The 14,928-nt window shown below is 37.9% G+C and overlaps 1 protein-coding gene across 2 annotated transcripts in view; it reads right to left on the reverse strand.

Annotated features, from left to right (window-relative positions):
• Positions 1–385: 385 nt before the first annotated feature.
• Positions 386–14,928, reverse strand: part of EML5 (EMAP like 5) — a 123,542-nt gene continuing 108,999 nt past the window's right edge. For both annotated transcript variants that reach the window (XM_074868562.1, XM_074868561.1), the window contains 5 exons: positions 13,737–13,899; positions 12,756–12,859; positions 10,346–10,499; positions 9,458–9,558; positions 386–9,156 (listed from right to left, as the gene is read on the reverse strand). In XM_074868562.1, coding sequence (XP_074724663.1) covers positions 9,120–9,156; positions 9,458–9,558; positions 10,346–10,499; positions 12,756–12,859; positions 13,737–13,899 — 559 coding nt within the window. In that variant the 3' untranslated portion in view covers positions 386–9,119. The remainder of the gene's footprint in view (positions 9,157–9,457; positions 9,559–10,345; positions 10,500–12,755; positions 12,860–13,736; positions 13,900–14,928) is intronic.

Raw genomic sequence — 14,928 nt, forward strand, 5'->3', positions numbered from 1 at the left:
CCTGCTCCTAGGGAAAAAGAGTGTAAATGGTTTGTCTCTGGGGCATTTTTTGCTGTGTAATAGGCATCATACCCCTGATATCTTTGTTTTTTCCCTGTTTAAGAAAGTAAGGGACCAAAAATGTTTCATAAGCAAGAACAATTAAACAATTTATTGTACTGGGCTCCATTTAAAGAGCCTATGAAACTAAATACCCCTTCACTTGAAAATAAATGGTTTCAGATGTCTCCGTTTACACCAGGAAGAGAGAAGGTACGTCTCTGAATCTCATTGTAACTACCTCCTTTGAGAAAGTTCCTGTGTGACATACATTGCAAAAAATAATCCCAGGAGGTGACCATAAATACGTTTAAGTGGTATTATAATGATGAAAAGCATTAACCAGTAACATAAATGCACTTTTTTATTAAATCTTTTGTATCTTCTGGGGAACTACATTTTTCACAAAAATATACAAAAGAATTTCTTTTTACAAATATTTACATTTGATACCAGAAAACAATGTCAGCTACATCTTTTAAACTTAAATTTGACAAATATAGTCTTGAATTCTGAAACTCAACACTCCAGGAAAGTATTTTTCATTTTTTTTGTGAAATAAAGTACTCAAAGTTCATATTCAAATTTAAAAAAATCTTAATGCAAAAATCTGACATTTAATTTTTTTATATATATATATATATATACTTTCAATAAACATACAACATTGTTACAGGGATTAGATGTTTGTGGTGGAAACCAAAATGGAGTACACTTAAAACCATGGTCCTTATTACAGTAATACACGACCATACCTTTGGACTAGTTTAAAATACTTTTTTCTTTTTTTTTTTTTTTTGTTAAAGCAAGAGGCATGGATTATCTGACACACTCCATAATGAAACACGACAAATCTAAACAGACAACTGGCTTTTAAGCTTAAAGAACTACAGTAAAATATTTTCCTAAGGTGACCTGACAGGGAAGTAGAGGAGGAGAGGATAGGCTCTTGCATTATAAGGAGCAATGCTGAAATGGATTTCCAGATGAAAGACTGCAAATTACATTATTTTTCTATAGAATTTTCCAATGCCTTCATTAGCTGTCCCTTTCAGAAATAGCTGCCACCATGATGCCATTTTCCTTTTCAGTGTGGGATGAGGAGATAATTTGTAAGCACAGCAGAAAACTAATACTACCTCCATTGCTCAATTTCAACAGCTTTGATGTTTTACAACCTACTGTACAATGTTTAGCATAAGGCAAGCTGCTGCTTTTTCTCTGCTAAAAATAAAGTGAACAGACCAAGCCACAAAACTAAAGTGTGTGTATTTTTTAAAGGGAATGGTTCTAATGCATTTACTTTGTTACATTATTTTAAGTGTTCCTTGTGGTCTTGAGTGTATTCTTATATGAAATCTACATTAAAAATGCATTAACTTTTTTCACAAATTAGTAGTGCAGCTTTTCCATTACTTAATATAATATGCTGTATACCTGTAACTGAACTAAAAAGCATAAATAACCAGATACTGCTTTAAAAAGAAAAAGGAGCCATTTTGCACCTAAAACCACAACACAATGATAAGTAGTAGCACGTAAAGGAAAACAGACCAGAAATGTGGAAAGTACTACCCAACAGCACCAATGTTTCACAGAAGTACAGAAAACCTTTTTTTTTTTTTTTTTCCCCATGCAATTTGTGCCTGTGTTCATGCTTGGAGTTTCTTTAGAAAGTATATTTATTAAATTCCGAAAGAGTACAGTATAGAGCATGTCCTGGGTGTGATTGGTGTTTGAAAAAATCATGGAGTTACAGAAGTACCATTTACAGCTCCATAGCTGGACACTACATACTCAGACTTGAAGTAATGTGCTGGAAAAAGGTATTTAACTGCTTTGCTTCTTGGGAAGAATAAATACCCTATATTTCATCTGACCATGAAAGATCCCCCCCCCCAAATCTCAAGAATTTGCAACTAAGTTAACAGAAAATTCATTTTCAGCAACATTAACACTTTGTATTGCAAATCACCACAGTAACAGTGAAGCTGTGGTTAAAGCTGGCTGACCTCTCACAGCCACTGCTGGGGGGGGTGGGGGGGAGTTGCTTTAAGGGCTCCTGTGGGGGAAAAAAAAAAGAATAGTAATGGCAAAAGCTAATGAATGAATAACTGGAGGCTATTACATGAAACAGCCCCCTACCCCCAAAGGCTTATAATCCTGCAGAGAACTGAAACGAAAATACCCCTCCTACCTCCCTTTTCCAAACCCACCAATGCAATACTTGTTTCAATAATCTACATTTTTTTTCCTTAAGCACTCATCTCCTGCCTCAGCCCCCAAGAGCAGCTGAAGCTGGCACTAGCTTTATGAGAGCTGCAGTTACATACCATTTGTCCCCTGTAAAAAAAGAATTAATTGTGTGAAAAACTGGTGAAGCACAAATGATGTCAATCCTCTAGTTTAAAACCTGTTATGTTGGGCACACTTAATAGTGAAATGGGTACAACTAGCTTTTTTTTAAGAATGTAGAATGGTGTGAATCAGACACACCTTTACATCACTGGAATGAACATGAAAATAATTTTCAGGATACCTCTAAAAAAAAAGTTTGAGGTTTGTTGGTTTTGGTTTGGGGGTGGGTTTGGTTTTTTTTTTGGTTTTAAACAAGCTCTTACATGACATCTGTGCCCAAACTGAGCAAGATATGCACTATTAAGGGCAAAATCACTTTGTAGGGTCTTGACATTATCCCACAACAATCAACAGAAACTCAGGAAACTCGTATTTTGGCTTTTGGAAGAGAAACCCAGACAGACCAAGCAATAGGAACATACAGCTGAGTTTGGGACATGTGAGGCAGTCCTCTTAACAGATGGAAAAGCACCAGTCCAGCTATTTCTGCACAGATTTTATGCTTCTTCCAAAGAGTTGCTACAGGTAAAGAAGTCCAGTTCAGTAGTCTAAACAGCACCTGTAATGAGTTTGGATTTTTTTTTTTTACATAAAGTTTACCTTAATTATTTCCTTATTTTGTGATGGTTTATTATGGGATAAAATCAAGAACTTTTTACTAATTTATTTCTACTCATATGTATTCATAGGCCTACATTACACTCAGCTTCCCTGACTTGCTATACCTTTGTCTGGAGGCCTAAGGCAAGGAACCACCGAAGGAAAATTCAGCTCACGTATGATTTGAATTTGAGGAACAAACAGGCTGTCGCTTTAATGTCTGTCATCTTAAATGTTGTACATGTCTGGGAACAGAACCAAGAACTGGTGAATGATGTATCAATAGAAAAGAAATAGGCAGTAATTGATACAACTTGGTTATGAAGAGTTTTCTAAAGTATAGCATTTCTTTGGTTTCATATTTTTTGTTTAAACAATGCATTTAAGCCCAGTTGCACAGGAAACTAAAATATGGATAAATCAGAAGAGGCCTATTAAAACAATTCATGTTTGGTTTATGTGGAAAAGATGAGTAGCGTTTTAAAATACATCCTTAAACTCTTTTACCCGAGCTCTCAGTACTACATAGCATTTTAATATTTACAGTATGTTCTTTGTTACCAACATACATACACTGCAACAGTGGTTCATTGGTGTTAGCTGCTTAATTCAGCACTAAGTAGTTGTGCTGTAGGTATGGGAGCGGAAAGAGCAACGAATGGGAGCAGCTGCATCTTCCCCAAAACAGAGAGAACGAAGTTGCCTGCAGCCTTTCCTTGAGCACTCTGGTGCTCTCTGGTCCTTAAACTCCACAATCAGCCACTGAATACTTCCCATTTGAAAGAAGATGTTTGCTAGAAAGTGACATGACTCCCTACGTCCCATGCCCCTCACCCTGTTTTGGTTCTTTGGTCTTGCCTTTGCCTATTTGAGCATTCCTTCCTCTGTTTTCCTTTGTTTTCCTTCCTTTTCTCAGGGTTTATATTTACTGGTTTTATTCCATCCTATGTTCCATAACTGCAAAAAGAAGTGGAAATTACCAGAATTGCCTACTGTCACCATGCTCAGACCTTACACTTTTGTTGTTTGGTTTTACACTAGGAGAAAGAAGAGAACACATGTTCCATGCCTTTTTTTTTTTTTTTTTGCCTTTTTTTTTTTCCCCCACAGAAAAAGTGAATTGGGTGGATTGCTGGTTTAACAGTTAACAAAAAAATAGATCAAGGTTATGACTGGTACGCTGTTGGTAATCTGAGAAGGGAACGGTGAGTGGTTACCTGTTCTAACATCAAGCAGACTGGAAAAAACTCCCCACCAAACCCACCTACTAATTTTTAGTTACTTATGAATGATTTTGGCAAGAAAAACTATTGTGGCTTTTATGCATATTATACACCTAAAACTATTTTTATCTTCTGAAATGAGATATGCAGGGTTTAAGTCTGAAGTCAAAGTTAACTGAAGGGCAGAAGCTGGAGACAACCAAAGGCTTGGTCTAACCACACCACAGTGATTGGTATAGAGAACACACAGCAGGCTTTGGCAAGCTCACTGTCCACATGAGCAAAAACCAAATAGTGCTATGAACTTTAGGTAAACAGGGCAGATTGTGTGGTAACATGACAAAACCATGAGAACAAAAAAGTATGCAAATGCAATACAGCTAGTGATGTTCAAACCACTGACGTGGCCATTTATTTTGTGACTTGCGATCTTACTTCCCCTTCTGTAGAGTCTACAGGATGATTCGCTTTGTCCAAAACACTGATGACATTTGTATATAGCTTATGCTAATACGATTTAAAAAAAAAAAAAAATCTTTAAAGATTAAGGCCTCTCACATCTGTGACACTGATAATGAAATAGGGAAATATGTCACCTTGCCCATTTAAGCATTGCATTTGAAACCAAGATCCTTTGCTTGGCACACTACTGCACCATGCACAGCAAGCCCACTAAAGGGGCTCCAGTGCATCTGTCTAGAGCGAAATCCATGTGCAACTGGAGACTTGAACACTGCTGGGTGCAAGCCAGGAAGCAGGTAAGGTGCTGCACAGGCAGCTGCTGAGGGCTTGTCTGGAAAGAACACTGCCTGCTTGGCAAACTCGCAAGTCAAGTAGAGAGGTGTAGGCAGCAGCTGGGAGAAGTGGATCACAGCTTTAAACTAAGCCACCCGTGAACGCCATCGAACTCCTGCTCTTGGTATTGGTCCTTTATTTTGATTTAGTTTCCAGATCCAGGAAATAACTTGTCTGCAATGTGTCTGCTTTCTGGTGGTACAATTCCAGATTAGTATTAACCCAACTTGTATGAAGATCAGACTTATTCTGAAATAAATCTTGTTAATATTGAAACCCTGATATTGAGCAAAGTCAGCAGTTACTGTGAATGCACGCTTTCCTTCTGCTGTCAACAAGTGACAACGTAGCCCTGATTTTCTCAAATGATTTTATCTTTAGTTTTACACCATCTCTCACCTTCGTTTTCAAGATCAGTCATATATGATGACTACCTCCTGAAGCATAAAACAATCAAGATTTCAAGTCTAAATGATTTAATACATTTGGCTAATTTGTTCTCCCTGACCTAATCTCAACTGTATTCCTCAGTTCCTGCACTATGGCAATTTGCAGTTCTAAATGTGTTTATTTTTAATTTTTGTTTGCTCCTAGGAGCTGGATTTTCCTTCTCTCATTCTCTTTTTCCTAAGCACACTTAAACTAAATGTGCCCTTGGAAGCTATTTAAGTCAAATGTCATTTTGTTTTTCCTGAATCAGTTCTCCAGTTTATTTCTTTTATTACAAAAAAAATATTGCTAACTTTAAAGATCCCAAAGATATGTTCGCTGCTAGCCAGAAAAAGAATTAGAAAGACAATTAAGCTAGAGAACAAAATCATCCACTGTGAGTGTTTAAATTGTACAAAGAACTTTTGTCTCCTCTTTGGTGCTGTATAATCACAGAAAAGGCTTTCTCCAGCTTCAGAGAGAACTCTCCTGCCCCCATTTCTGCTCTCTGACACTTCCAAACAAAAGGCTGTCACTAGTCTCCACATTCCAGCTTCTGCCCTGACGTATCCTACAGGGTTATGTCATTCTCTGACTTTGTGCTGAGCAACCAGTCGTGAGCTCCCACTGCCTACCGAAACAGGCAGTCTGTTCCTGTATACACATGCTTCAAGCAGGGGTGGCAGCAATTAGCAAGTTACTACAGTAGCATTTAATGTAAACAGCAGATGAGGCACAGTAACAAGCACCATCACAGACAAAAAGACCAAAAAAACCCACAAAGCTGCTATCTTTAACCATGCTTAGAGCCAGCTTTTCTCTTCAGCAGAGAATCAGAGTTTGTCCTACAAAATATGCTCCAAATTGTCCTCAGGAAGAAAGCTGCAACTGAGGCTCTACTCACTCTTCTCCTCAACATTCATGACCATTCCCAGCTGGCTGACCCCCTTTTACCTGGCAAACCACTGAGCAGTTTGCCAGGAAAGTACTAGCTACCAACACTGGCTGCAATAGGAGGAGCAAGGTTGGTGGTTTTGTTTTTAAAGAGCTCCTCCTCACCTTCCAGCTCTCATCCCATCCCTTTGCAGTAGCGGTGAGGTTTGGAAGAGAGTGAAGAAGCAGGGAGATCTGGAGGCTCAGACTTTCACCTTGCAGCTATCAGCCTTGCACTGCCAAGGGCAGCCCTGCTGCAATTTGGCCCTCAGCTTCTCACCGGTACTTCACCGTGGGCTGGTGTGGCATTTGAGACGCCCCAGGGCAAAAGCACCAATGGGCAAATGATCAGTGGAGAGGCACAGCATTAATGAAGAGTGTGGGGGGAAGGAGAGAAGAGGACATGACCAGTGACAGGGATCCAAGGAAGAAACCTCTCGATAGCCCACCTACCCACATTGGGTGAAGGCCTGCAGAAGATCATGAGGCTGGAAGACCAGGATTTTGAGGGGAAAAATTTGGACTTTGATCTGGCAGTCTGAGTAGGACAGACTATGAGCGAGCTCTTAACAGCCACTTAACTTGAACTGATGAAAGGCAACTTTAAAGTAGAGGCAGGACAAATCTTACTTCAAGACAAGATGTCCTGCACAGATGTGTTTAATAAGGGATAGAATCTCAGCTACAGAATAGCATACTGCAACTGACTTCTCTGGCATAGATAAGATTTAAATGACAGATATTAATTTTCATATAAAACAGACAGGCAGGCAACAAGGTTATGAGACAGATCAGGTCTAATCTCAATTCTGATATGCAATTCCCCTAAAGTCAAAAAATGTTAGTGGCAAGGTCTCCCTGTACACTCATGACCAAATCTACAGAGCTTTTGCTCCTGTAGAATAACAGCTGCATGACTGGCAAGACTTTGCTGAGAACCATTCATGCCAAGAAACATGATAAACAACTTCTGTAAAATAAGTATTTGTTATAGCTTGATATATAAAGTATATTATCTAAGACTGTTGGGTAACTATAGCTTTGTATAGCACATAACGAGCATTTTTGGACCTAGGAGAGCATGGAAGTCTGGCTCATTAACTTTTCTCCCCCTTCTCTTCTATATGTACGCCCACCCATTCCTCCTATAACCACCATGCACACAAGATGCTTACAAGAAGAGATGACATTTATTTATCTTTTACTTTTATCTGGCGTAAAAGAATGCAAGAGGTGAATAATATCAAAGCCTACTGACTGACCAAAACAGACGCCATTGTTAAAGCAGTGCTGGCTTACACAGAGAAAGAGAGCTTTACATCCACAGCAGAATGTCATTAAGAGAGCAGTGCTGATAATTAGCAACTTCTGTTCCCTCCTATGTTGCATGAAAATCAACTGCACAGATTAAGAAACAGGTTCAGTCTGTAATGTATCTCTATGACATGATTTAGACAAACAGCTGATGAAATCTTCCTCACTTAAACCCAAAACACAGCTTTGTTCAGGTTTTCATTATCACTGAAATGTTTTTTCAATTTAGAGTCTCAGTTATGTTGCAGGATAGAATAAATGCACTTATGCTAGAGGTGACAGCAGATCCATTTAAAGAAGCATATGATTGGACATTTTTTTACAATCGTGAGAGAAATCTGAGTAGAGACCTCTCCCTGCTAGTCCTAACTCTGTTAAAAAGTTCAAATGTATAAAATACAATGTCTGGAAAGTTTATATTCTCTCTGAATCCCCCCTATGATGCTGAGAAAATAAAATCAATTCATATTGCTATGAAATTCTATTTTTGCAACTGGTGACATCCCAAGCTTTATCTATTATGAAGACTATAAAACCCTCACCCTAGTCCACATTTCCAGCACAGAGGCTAACAGCTCAGTCAAGCGACACAGCAATAATCTCTCTTCCACTGAGAATACTTTTATTCACAAGGCAAAAATTGGAGTTAGACTTTTAGGTTGTGGGCAAGGCACTCGCAAAGTGAGCAAATTATTTTTGCTCACAGAACTAATTTAATGTTTAAGTGCAACAAAAACACTAAATTAGCCATGAAGATCATGCATATCCAACGGCTTTCACCAGACATGACTGTGACCCAGGCCTCTAAACACAGAAATATTTAAGTCCTAAAGGAATCAGCTCTATTATTTTCTGCTTCACCAGATGATGTTTCCTTTTTACCAGTCATAAAAATATCATTTCCATTATCATAATTAAACATTTATTAAAATACTATATATTTAAGAGTTAATATATGGTTTCTTTCAGTAATAAAATATGGAATACTCTTTTTTTTTTTTTATGATATTCAGACTCCAAAACTTAAAGAAGAAACATTCATGCTGAAAATAGATCAATGTACAGCACTAGGTCAGAAATAACATCTCTTGATTAAAGCCCCAGGATCTTACTGTGAAACTGTACATTGATTAACAATTCCCTTTTTCCTTTTATCTACGTATTTCATTTTCAACATCTGGCAGTGAGTGAAATACAAACCCGGATTATCCGATACTGAAATCAATCTAACGGCCTCACCATATTTGTTACAATCCATCCTTCTGACAAACTCTAGATACTTGTCTTTCAGAGACACGATTGCTCTGTGTCTTGGATCAGCACCACTTCTTACGCATGCAGGGCATAGTAGAATGTCACATTGCAATCCTGGGAATTTCATGCCTGGTACTTCATGCAGTGTCCTCCTTGCAAGTCTCCATGTCTCTCTCAGTGAGGCATATGCACACATTTCCAAACAAATAAGCTGTGTTTTCAAAACGATATTAAATATGAGGTATAAAAGACCTGTTTAACAACACTGTTAAAAAGAAATGGCTAATACAGTTAAAAGTATGATGCTCTGAATACAGACATAAACATTTTAATTTACTAGATCTTAACTGCTATTTATTTTGTGGCAAATACCCATTTCTTTATATATAAACAAAAAAAACCGCAAGTGCACAGATAAAAAGATGAAGACTCTGAACTCGAGCTTTACACTGTTATGGACTGTCTGTGCCCACTGCTGTGTACTTTTTGACAATAATGGAAAGGATACATACCTGCAGTCATCCCCTCCAGCACTGACCACATATCTATCTCCACTTGTAAATCGAATATTAGTTAAGTGGGCAGAGTGACCTAAAAATCGTTTGTGTTTTGCCTGAAAAAAAAAAAAAAACACAACAATAAAATGAGAGAGTCTAAATACTCTGTGTCCTCTTAAATCAAACAAGGCATGCATTTTTTATCTACCTTTTTATTGCTTCACGTTATTTATATCATTCAGAATGTTATACAGGTTTTCAAACGTGGAAGATCTCCTGAAGGAGAACTACTATTAAGCTGCAATGCAGATTACATTGTCACCAAATGAGACAGCACCTCCAAACTGGAACAATGCTCAAGCTAACACAATAAAATGAAATTTATCTTGTCACATGATTAATCTCTGAATTTTGTGTCAAATTCCTAACACTGAAAAAATTATTTTCATTACAAGTGTGTAAGCAGTTTACACTGTGCAATCTCAAATCCTGAAAGTTAACAGTGTTAGTTAGCAAAGAATCTGTAAACTCTTCATCTATGGAAATACACAGATGAGACTAAAATTACCAGCTGTCTTTCTCATCTGTCAAATGGAGACTGGAGACCTAGATAAACAAAACTAAGGGCTTTGAGATCTTCAGTATAAAGGCACTATTAATGCAGACAGGCAGACAGTATCAACATCTACAAGAGCTAATAGCAAGAGCTATTGCACAAAATGGTAGGAAAACTTTGAGGAGAAGCATGCTTATGAGACTACAGAACCCAAGTTACATAGATGCATTAAAAAGCTACAAATTTAAAGAAGGAAATATCTCCATCATACATCCTCCAGAGAAACAATACAAGACCACAATATCAACAGTACTTCTTCTTGTAACAATGCAAAAACGAATTCTTACAAATTTTTCAGGACATGGAAAGTCAAACAGTTTCACCATGCCAAAATCATCGCCTGTTACAAGATTGATTCCCGAGTGAGAGACACAGGCACAGTTTACATCAGCTTTTTCAGCGTGCCTGGACCAGATTCCAATCACTTCATCCCCCAGAACACTGAAACAGAAGAGCAAGAGATTCTTTTGAAAACTCCAGCAAAAACAATAGAGTAACGAAATAGTAAGCAGTTCTCACATTGTAACTGGCTTTACAAAAATGTGATTTTTACATTTTATTCTTACACATACACATCTTGTAGAGGCTTTACTCTGTAACTAATTTTTGTATCATTCCATAATTGCTTCTGAAACTGATTCAGTGATTCCCAAAATAATGTGGCCCATGACAACACTAAGAAGCAGAGGTGAAATCAATACTACTACTATTGTCCAGTGAGGTATTTGCCAAAAAAAAAAAAATAAAAGAGAGAGAGAATTAAAAATAGAATGTCATAGCATAAGCATTACATGAATAAGTTTCAGTTTTTGGAAAATAAAAATCTGTATATTCTCTTTATAACTAAGTTTTCTTGATTCTGTAACATTTTCATATCAATCAGATGAGAAGTTTCCTTGAGTCCAGTGAAGATTCTTCATTATAAACAGAGAGCAAGAGAGAGATTGTCCTAAACAGAAAACATAATTATCTTAAGATTCCAAACCAGATATTTATAGAAAATTTCCTTTGCAAAGCCCTGTGAAAAGTTGCTTTTTATTCAGCTCTGCTTACAATCTATATGCATACTTCCAAGAACGCACAGAAACAAGCATTTTATAATTTGTTAATAGGTGAGTGATTTGGGAAATTTTTTGTGATTTTTCCCCCCCAAATCAGAGCACAGCACAATACATTCAAAAAGGAACAATTTACTTCAGACATACTGAATTTGGTCAGAAAGCATAGGTTGTTTTCATTTTCACATCAAAGAGGTGACAAAAATGTGCTGGTTTTGACTGGGTTAATTTTCTTCATAGTAGCTGGTATGGGGCTATGCTCTGGATTTGTGCTGAAAACAGTGCTGATACACAAAGATGTTTTAGTTCTTGCTGAGCAGTGCTGACAGAGTCAAGGCCTTTTCTGCTTCTCACCCCACCAGCGAGGAGACTGGGGGTGCACAAGGGGTTGGGAGGGGACACAGCCGGGACAGCTGACCCCTATCGACCAAAGAGATATCCCAGACCACGTGGTGTCATGCTCAGCATAAAAAGCTGGGGAAGGAGAAGGAAGGGGGTGGATGTTCAGAGTGATGGTGTTTGTCTTCCCAAGTAACCATTACGTGTGATGGTGCCCGGCTTTCCCGGAGATGGCTGAGCACCTGCCTGCCCATGGGAAGTGGTGAATGAATCCCTTGTTTTGCTTTGCTTGCATGCACAGCTTTTGCTTTACTTATTAAACTGTGTTTATCTCAACCCACAAGCTTTCTCACTTCTACCCTTCCCATTCTCTCTCCCATCCCACCAGGGGGGGAGTGAGCGAGCAGCTGTGTGGGGCTTAGTTGCCAGCCAGGCTTAAACCAAGACAATTACCCAAACAGAAAACAGAGAGCTAGCAAAATGGTTTTTCAGAGCCCTCTGAAAAGCTCGTAGTTTCAGTCATGTCTTGCAGCAAATAGTCAGGATTATTATTGTTTAAAGTGGTTCCCATGTGGAAAATTTTCAAGTATTTACTCTCAATTTTTGTCTGAGGGTGCTAATCAGAGGACAATAATTGAAAGCAGGCAAAGGGGCCTGAACTAAGGCACAGGAAATGAGATTGCATAGAATATAAAATAAATTATTTAAATGTAAAATAAAAATAAAATATGGTATCATCCTTAATGTAATTTCTAAGTCTATTTTGAATGAAATATAGTAACTAAGGTATTTTTGTATACCTTTTAATATGTAAATGTTAATAGCAACATTAATATACAGATACCATTAGTGTAATACTTCAAATAAAACTTGAACTATCACAGTCTTGTATTGTCTTTTCATGTTTTGATGTTTTAATTTTCCGTGTACGCTTATCCCCAAATCACTATTTTGAAGCAAATAGTGCAGTATTCCAAGTAATTTGCACAGTGCAATGAAAAACTACTGAGGGTGCTAGAGATATATCGATCAGAAGCTAGATATACACAGCAAATAGAAGGGCACACATTAGAGAGATCAGTTTTTATCAGATGTCCTCACTGGTCAAACAGCTCTTGTTCTACTGAGGGAATCTGCTATGTACTGTCTTTTGCTGTACTGTAATCTGTTGCCAGAGCAGATGAGTGCATTAAAAGAAAATACCTGACTGAATAAAGGGATGAAATATGCTTTTAAACAGTAGGTGCTTCTCCTGGAAGTTACAAGTGTTTTAAGAGGTGTAAGTGTGTGAATCATTTACCTTGTCCAAGTAGCCCATGTTATTCTGTCAATCACAGCCTGGTCCACAAGCTGTTTTCCTGAAGGCACTTCATAGACTTGCCTTTTGTAAGACCCAGTAGAGACCTTTGAGATGACCACAGAGAATTCAGAATACATGAACTTGTTTGAAAAGATTAAACTATAATTCTAAAGGGCTTTGAAAAGCATTTTCTTGATACTTATCTTTTACTCTATAACTAACTTAGCTATTGATAAAGCTCAATGAGCTGGAAATTCACAAAAATCTATAAAAGTATAAAGCAAGAAATGCCTAATTAATAAAAAATAATTGAAACATCTCACATTCTGCACATATTAATTCTATTTATTGTGTTCAAATGTATATGTGTATATAAATAAATAAGGCAAAATAAACTCGTATCTTTAAAACTGACACAAAGCAGGTATTCCTCTCAGCCTGTAGATGTTGATTTGACAGCGAGAGCAGCTTATTCCTCCTCTCAGATGTGAACAAAATATAGAAAGCAAAGTATGCCTACTTTATTCTGATTTTAAGAAATGTCTTCAGCCCTGTGGCTGGGATTTGTAACACCATGATTTTGGTGCTGCTCCACAGAGGCTAGCACTAAAACGATGTGTAATGCTACCCTTCTGCTCAGGGATATGAAGAATTCACAGGTCCCTGGGGCTTACAGAATGATAGACTGTACTTCTTCTTAAGATAGTTCATCAGCATCACAGAGGTAAAAAGGCAGTGAGACACATTACAGTGATTCTGAAACCTGTTTCTGGTTTCTATGCTTATTTCTTGTATTTAATAACCAGGATAACTATTTTTGTCATCCACTTCTCACTACAACAAAGTAACAGTCTAGTGACAGTAACTTACTACTACAATATTTCGTTACAAAATTTAGTAGTTGTCAAAGGAGAATACTTGCAGAGTATCTGTCAAGAGTATGTTTTCCATTCAGTATCTTGAACAGTTAATGACCGATACCTGGAGATAAGAGCTATCTGCAGAGAAGTCCATCTGAATCACAAAACTTGGGATATCTTTGCAGTAGCTGACTCGGTTTAGTGTGGGACCCAAAGTCAGATCATAGAAATCCACTGCATTCTCACTGGAACCGACTGCTAAGTAACGAGAATCTGGGCTAAACCTGAACAGATAAAAGGGTTTTATGAACACAGGTTGGCACTTAAAACAGATTCTAGTAGTTGAGATAGTTGTGAGTAGCATGGGTAAATTTTCATTTCAGTTCATTCAGAACTAAAGAGAGAGAGGCAGAGTATTTCGTCTGCTAAGTCACTTTTGAAACAAAATTTCCAGGGAATGCGTATGCAGCAGAAGGTGGCAATAATTTTGGTACAGCTGTCACATATAAGTGAACTGGGAGCATCTCTGGAATAACTCTCTTTATTATCTGATCTCATTGCCATCTCAATGGTCTAACAACTTTGTGACACACCCCTGATGACTTCGACTGCCTAACACTATACTTACAAGGCTACAAACTAGAAAAAATAAATGCTGTAAATTAGGAAAAGCCAGACCTTCTAAGTGAAATGTACTGAATAAAACGATGTGAAATCAAACCTGTCCTCTGCCCAATGTATCTTTGCCTTTGTATGTTTCTTTCCTCCAGTTTTCCTTTCTAGTCTTGAAACTCAGTAGCTTCCTGAGCTGAACAAATTCCTCACAGCCCCTTTTGTGTTAATAGGGAAGTTTGTTTCTTTCTATTCTAGACACAGCTTGGGACAGCTTTCTGATTCCAGCAACGCCCTAACTCCTAGCAGGGCTCTCCTGCCTTCCTGAAGCAAGGTCCCTGTTTGATCCTATTTCTCCCATTCATTCCACTTCATTCTCCAGAAGCTTCCCTTAGTTATCATGACCAGTTTATCTGACAGAAGGCACAGTCTTGTCCTCCACTCAGGAAATAGAAGCAAAATTTTACTTCTGCTAACTCCTTTCTAACAAAACACAACAAAGAACAAACTGTCAGACAGGCATTTCCATTGTCTCTCACAATCCAGTCTTCATCTGTAAACTTCTGATCTCATTTTACCTCCTACACATCATCTCACCCTGCTCCTTTTCAGACCTTCTCATCTGCCCCCTGATTAGGATGGTCTCTTCCTATTGTCCATTTACTTCCCCTTCACTTTTAACTAATCCTTGGAAATACCAT

Source organism: Strix uralensis, chromosome 4 (genome assembly GCF_047716275.1).
Source record: "Strix uralensis isolate ZFMK-TIS-50842 chromosome 4, bStrUra1, whole genome shotgun sequence".
Classification (NCBI taxonomy): Eukaryota; Metazoa; Chordata; class Aves; order Strigiformes; family Strigidae; genus Strix; species Strix uralensis.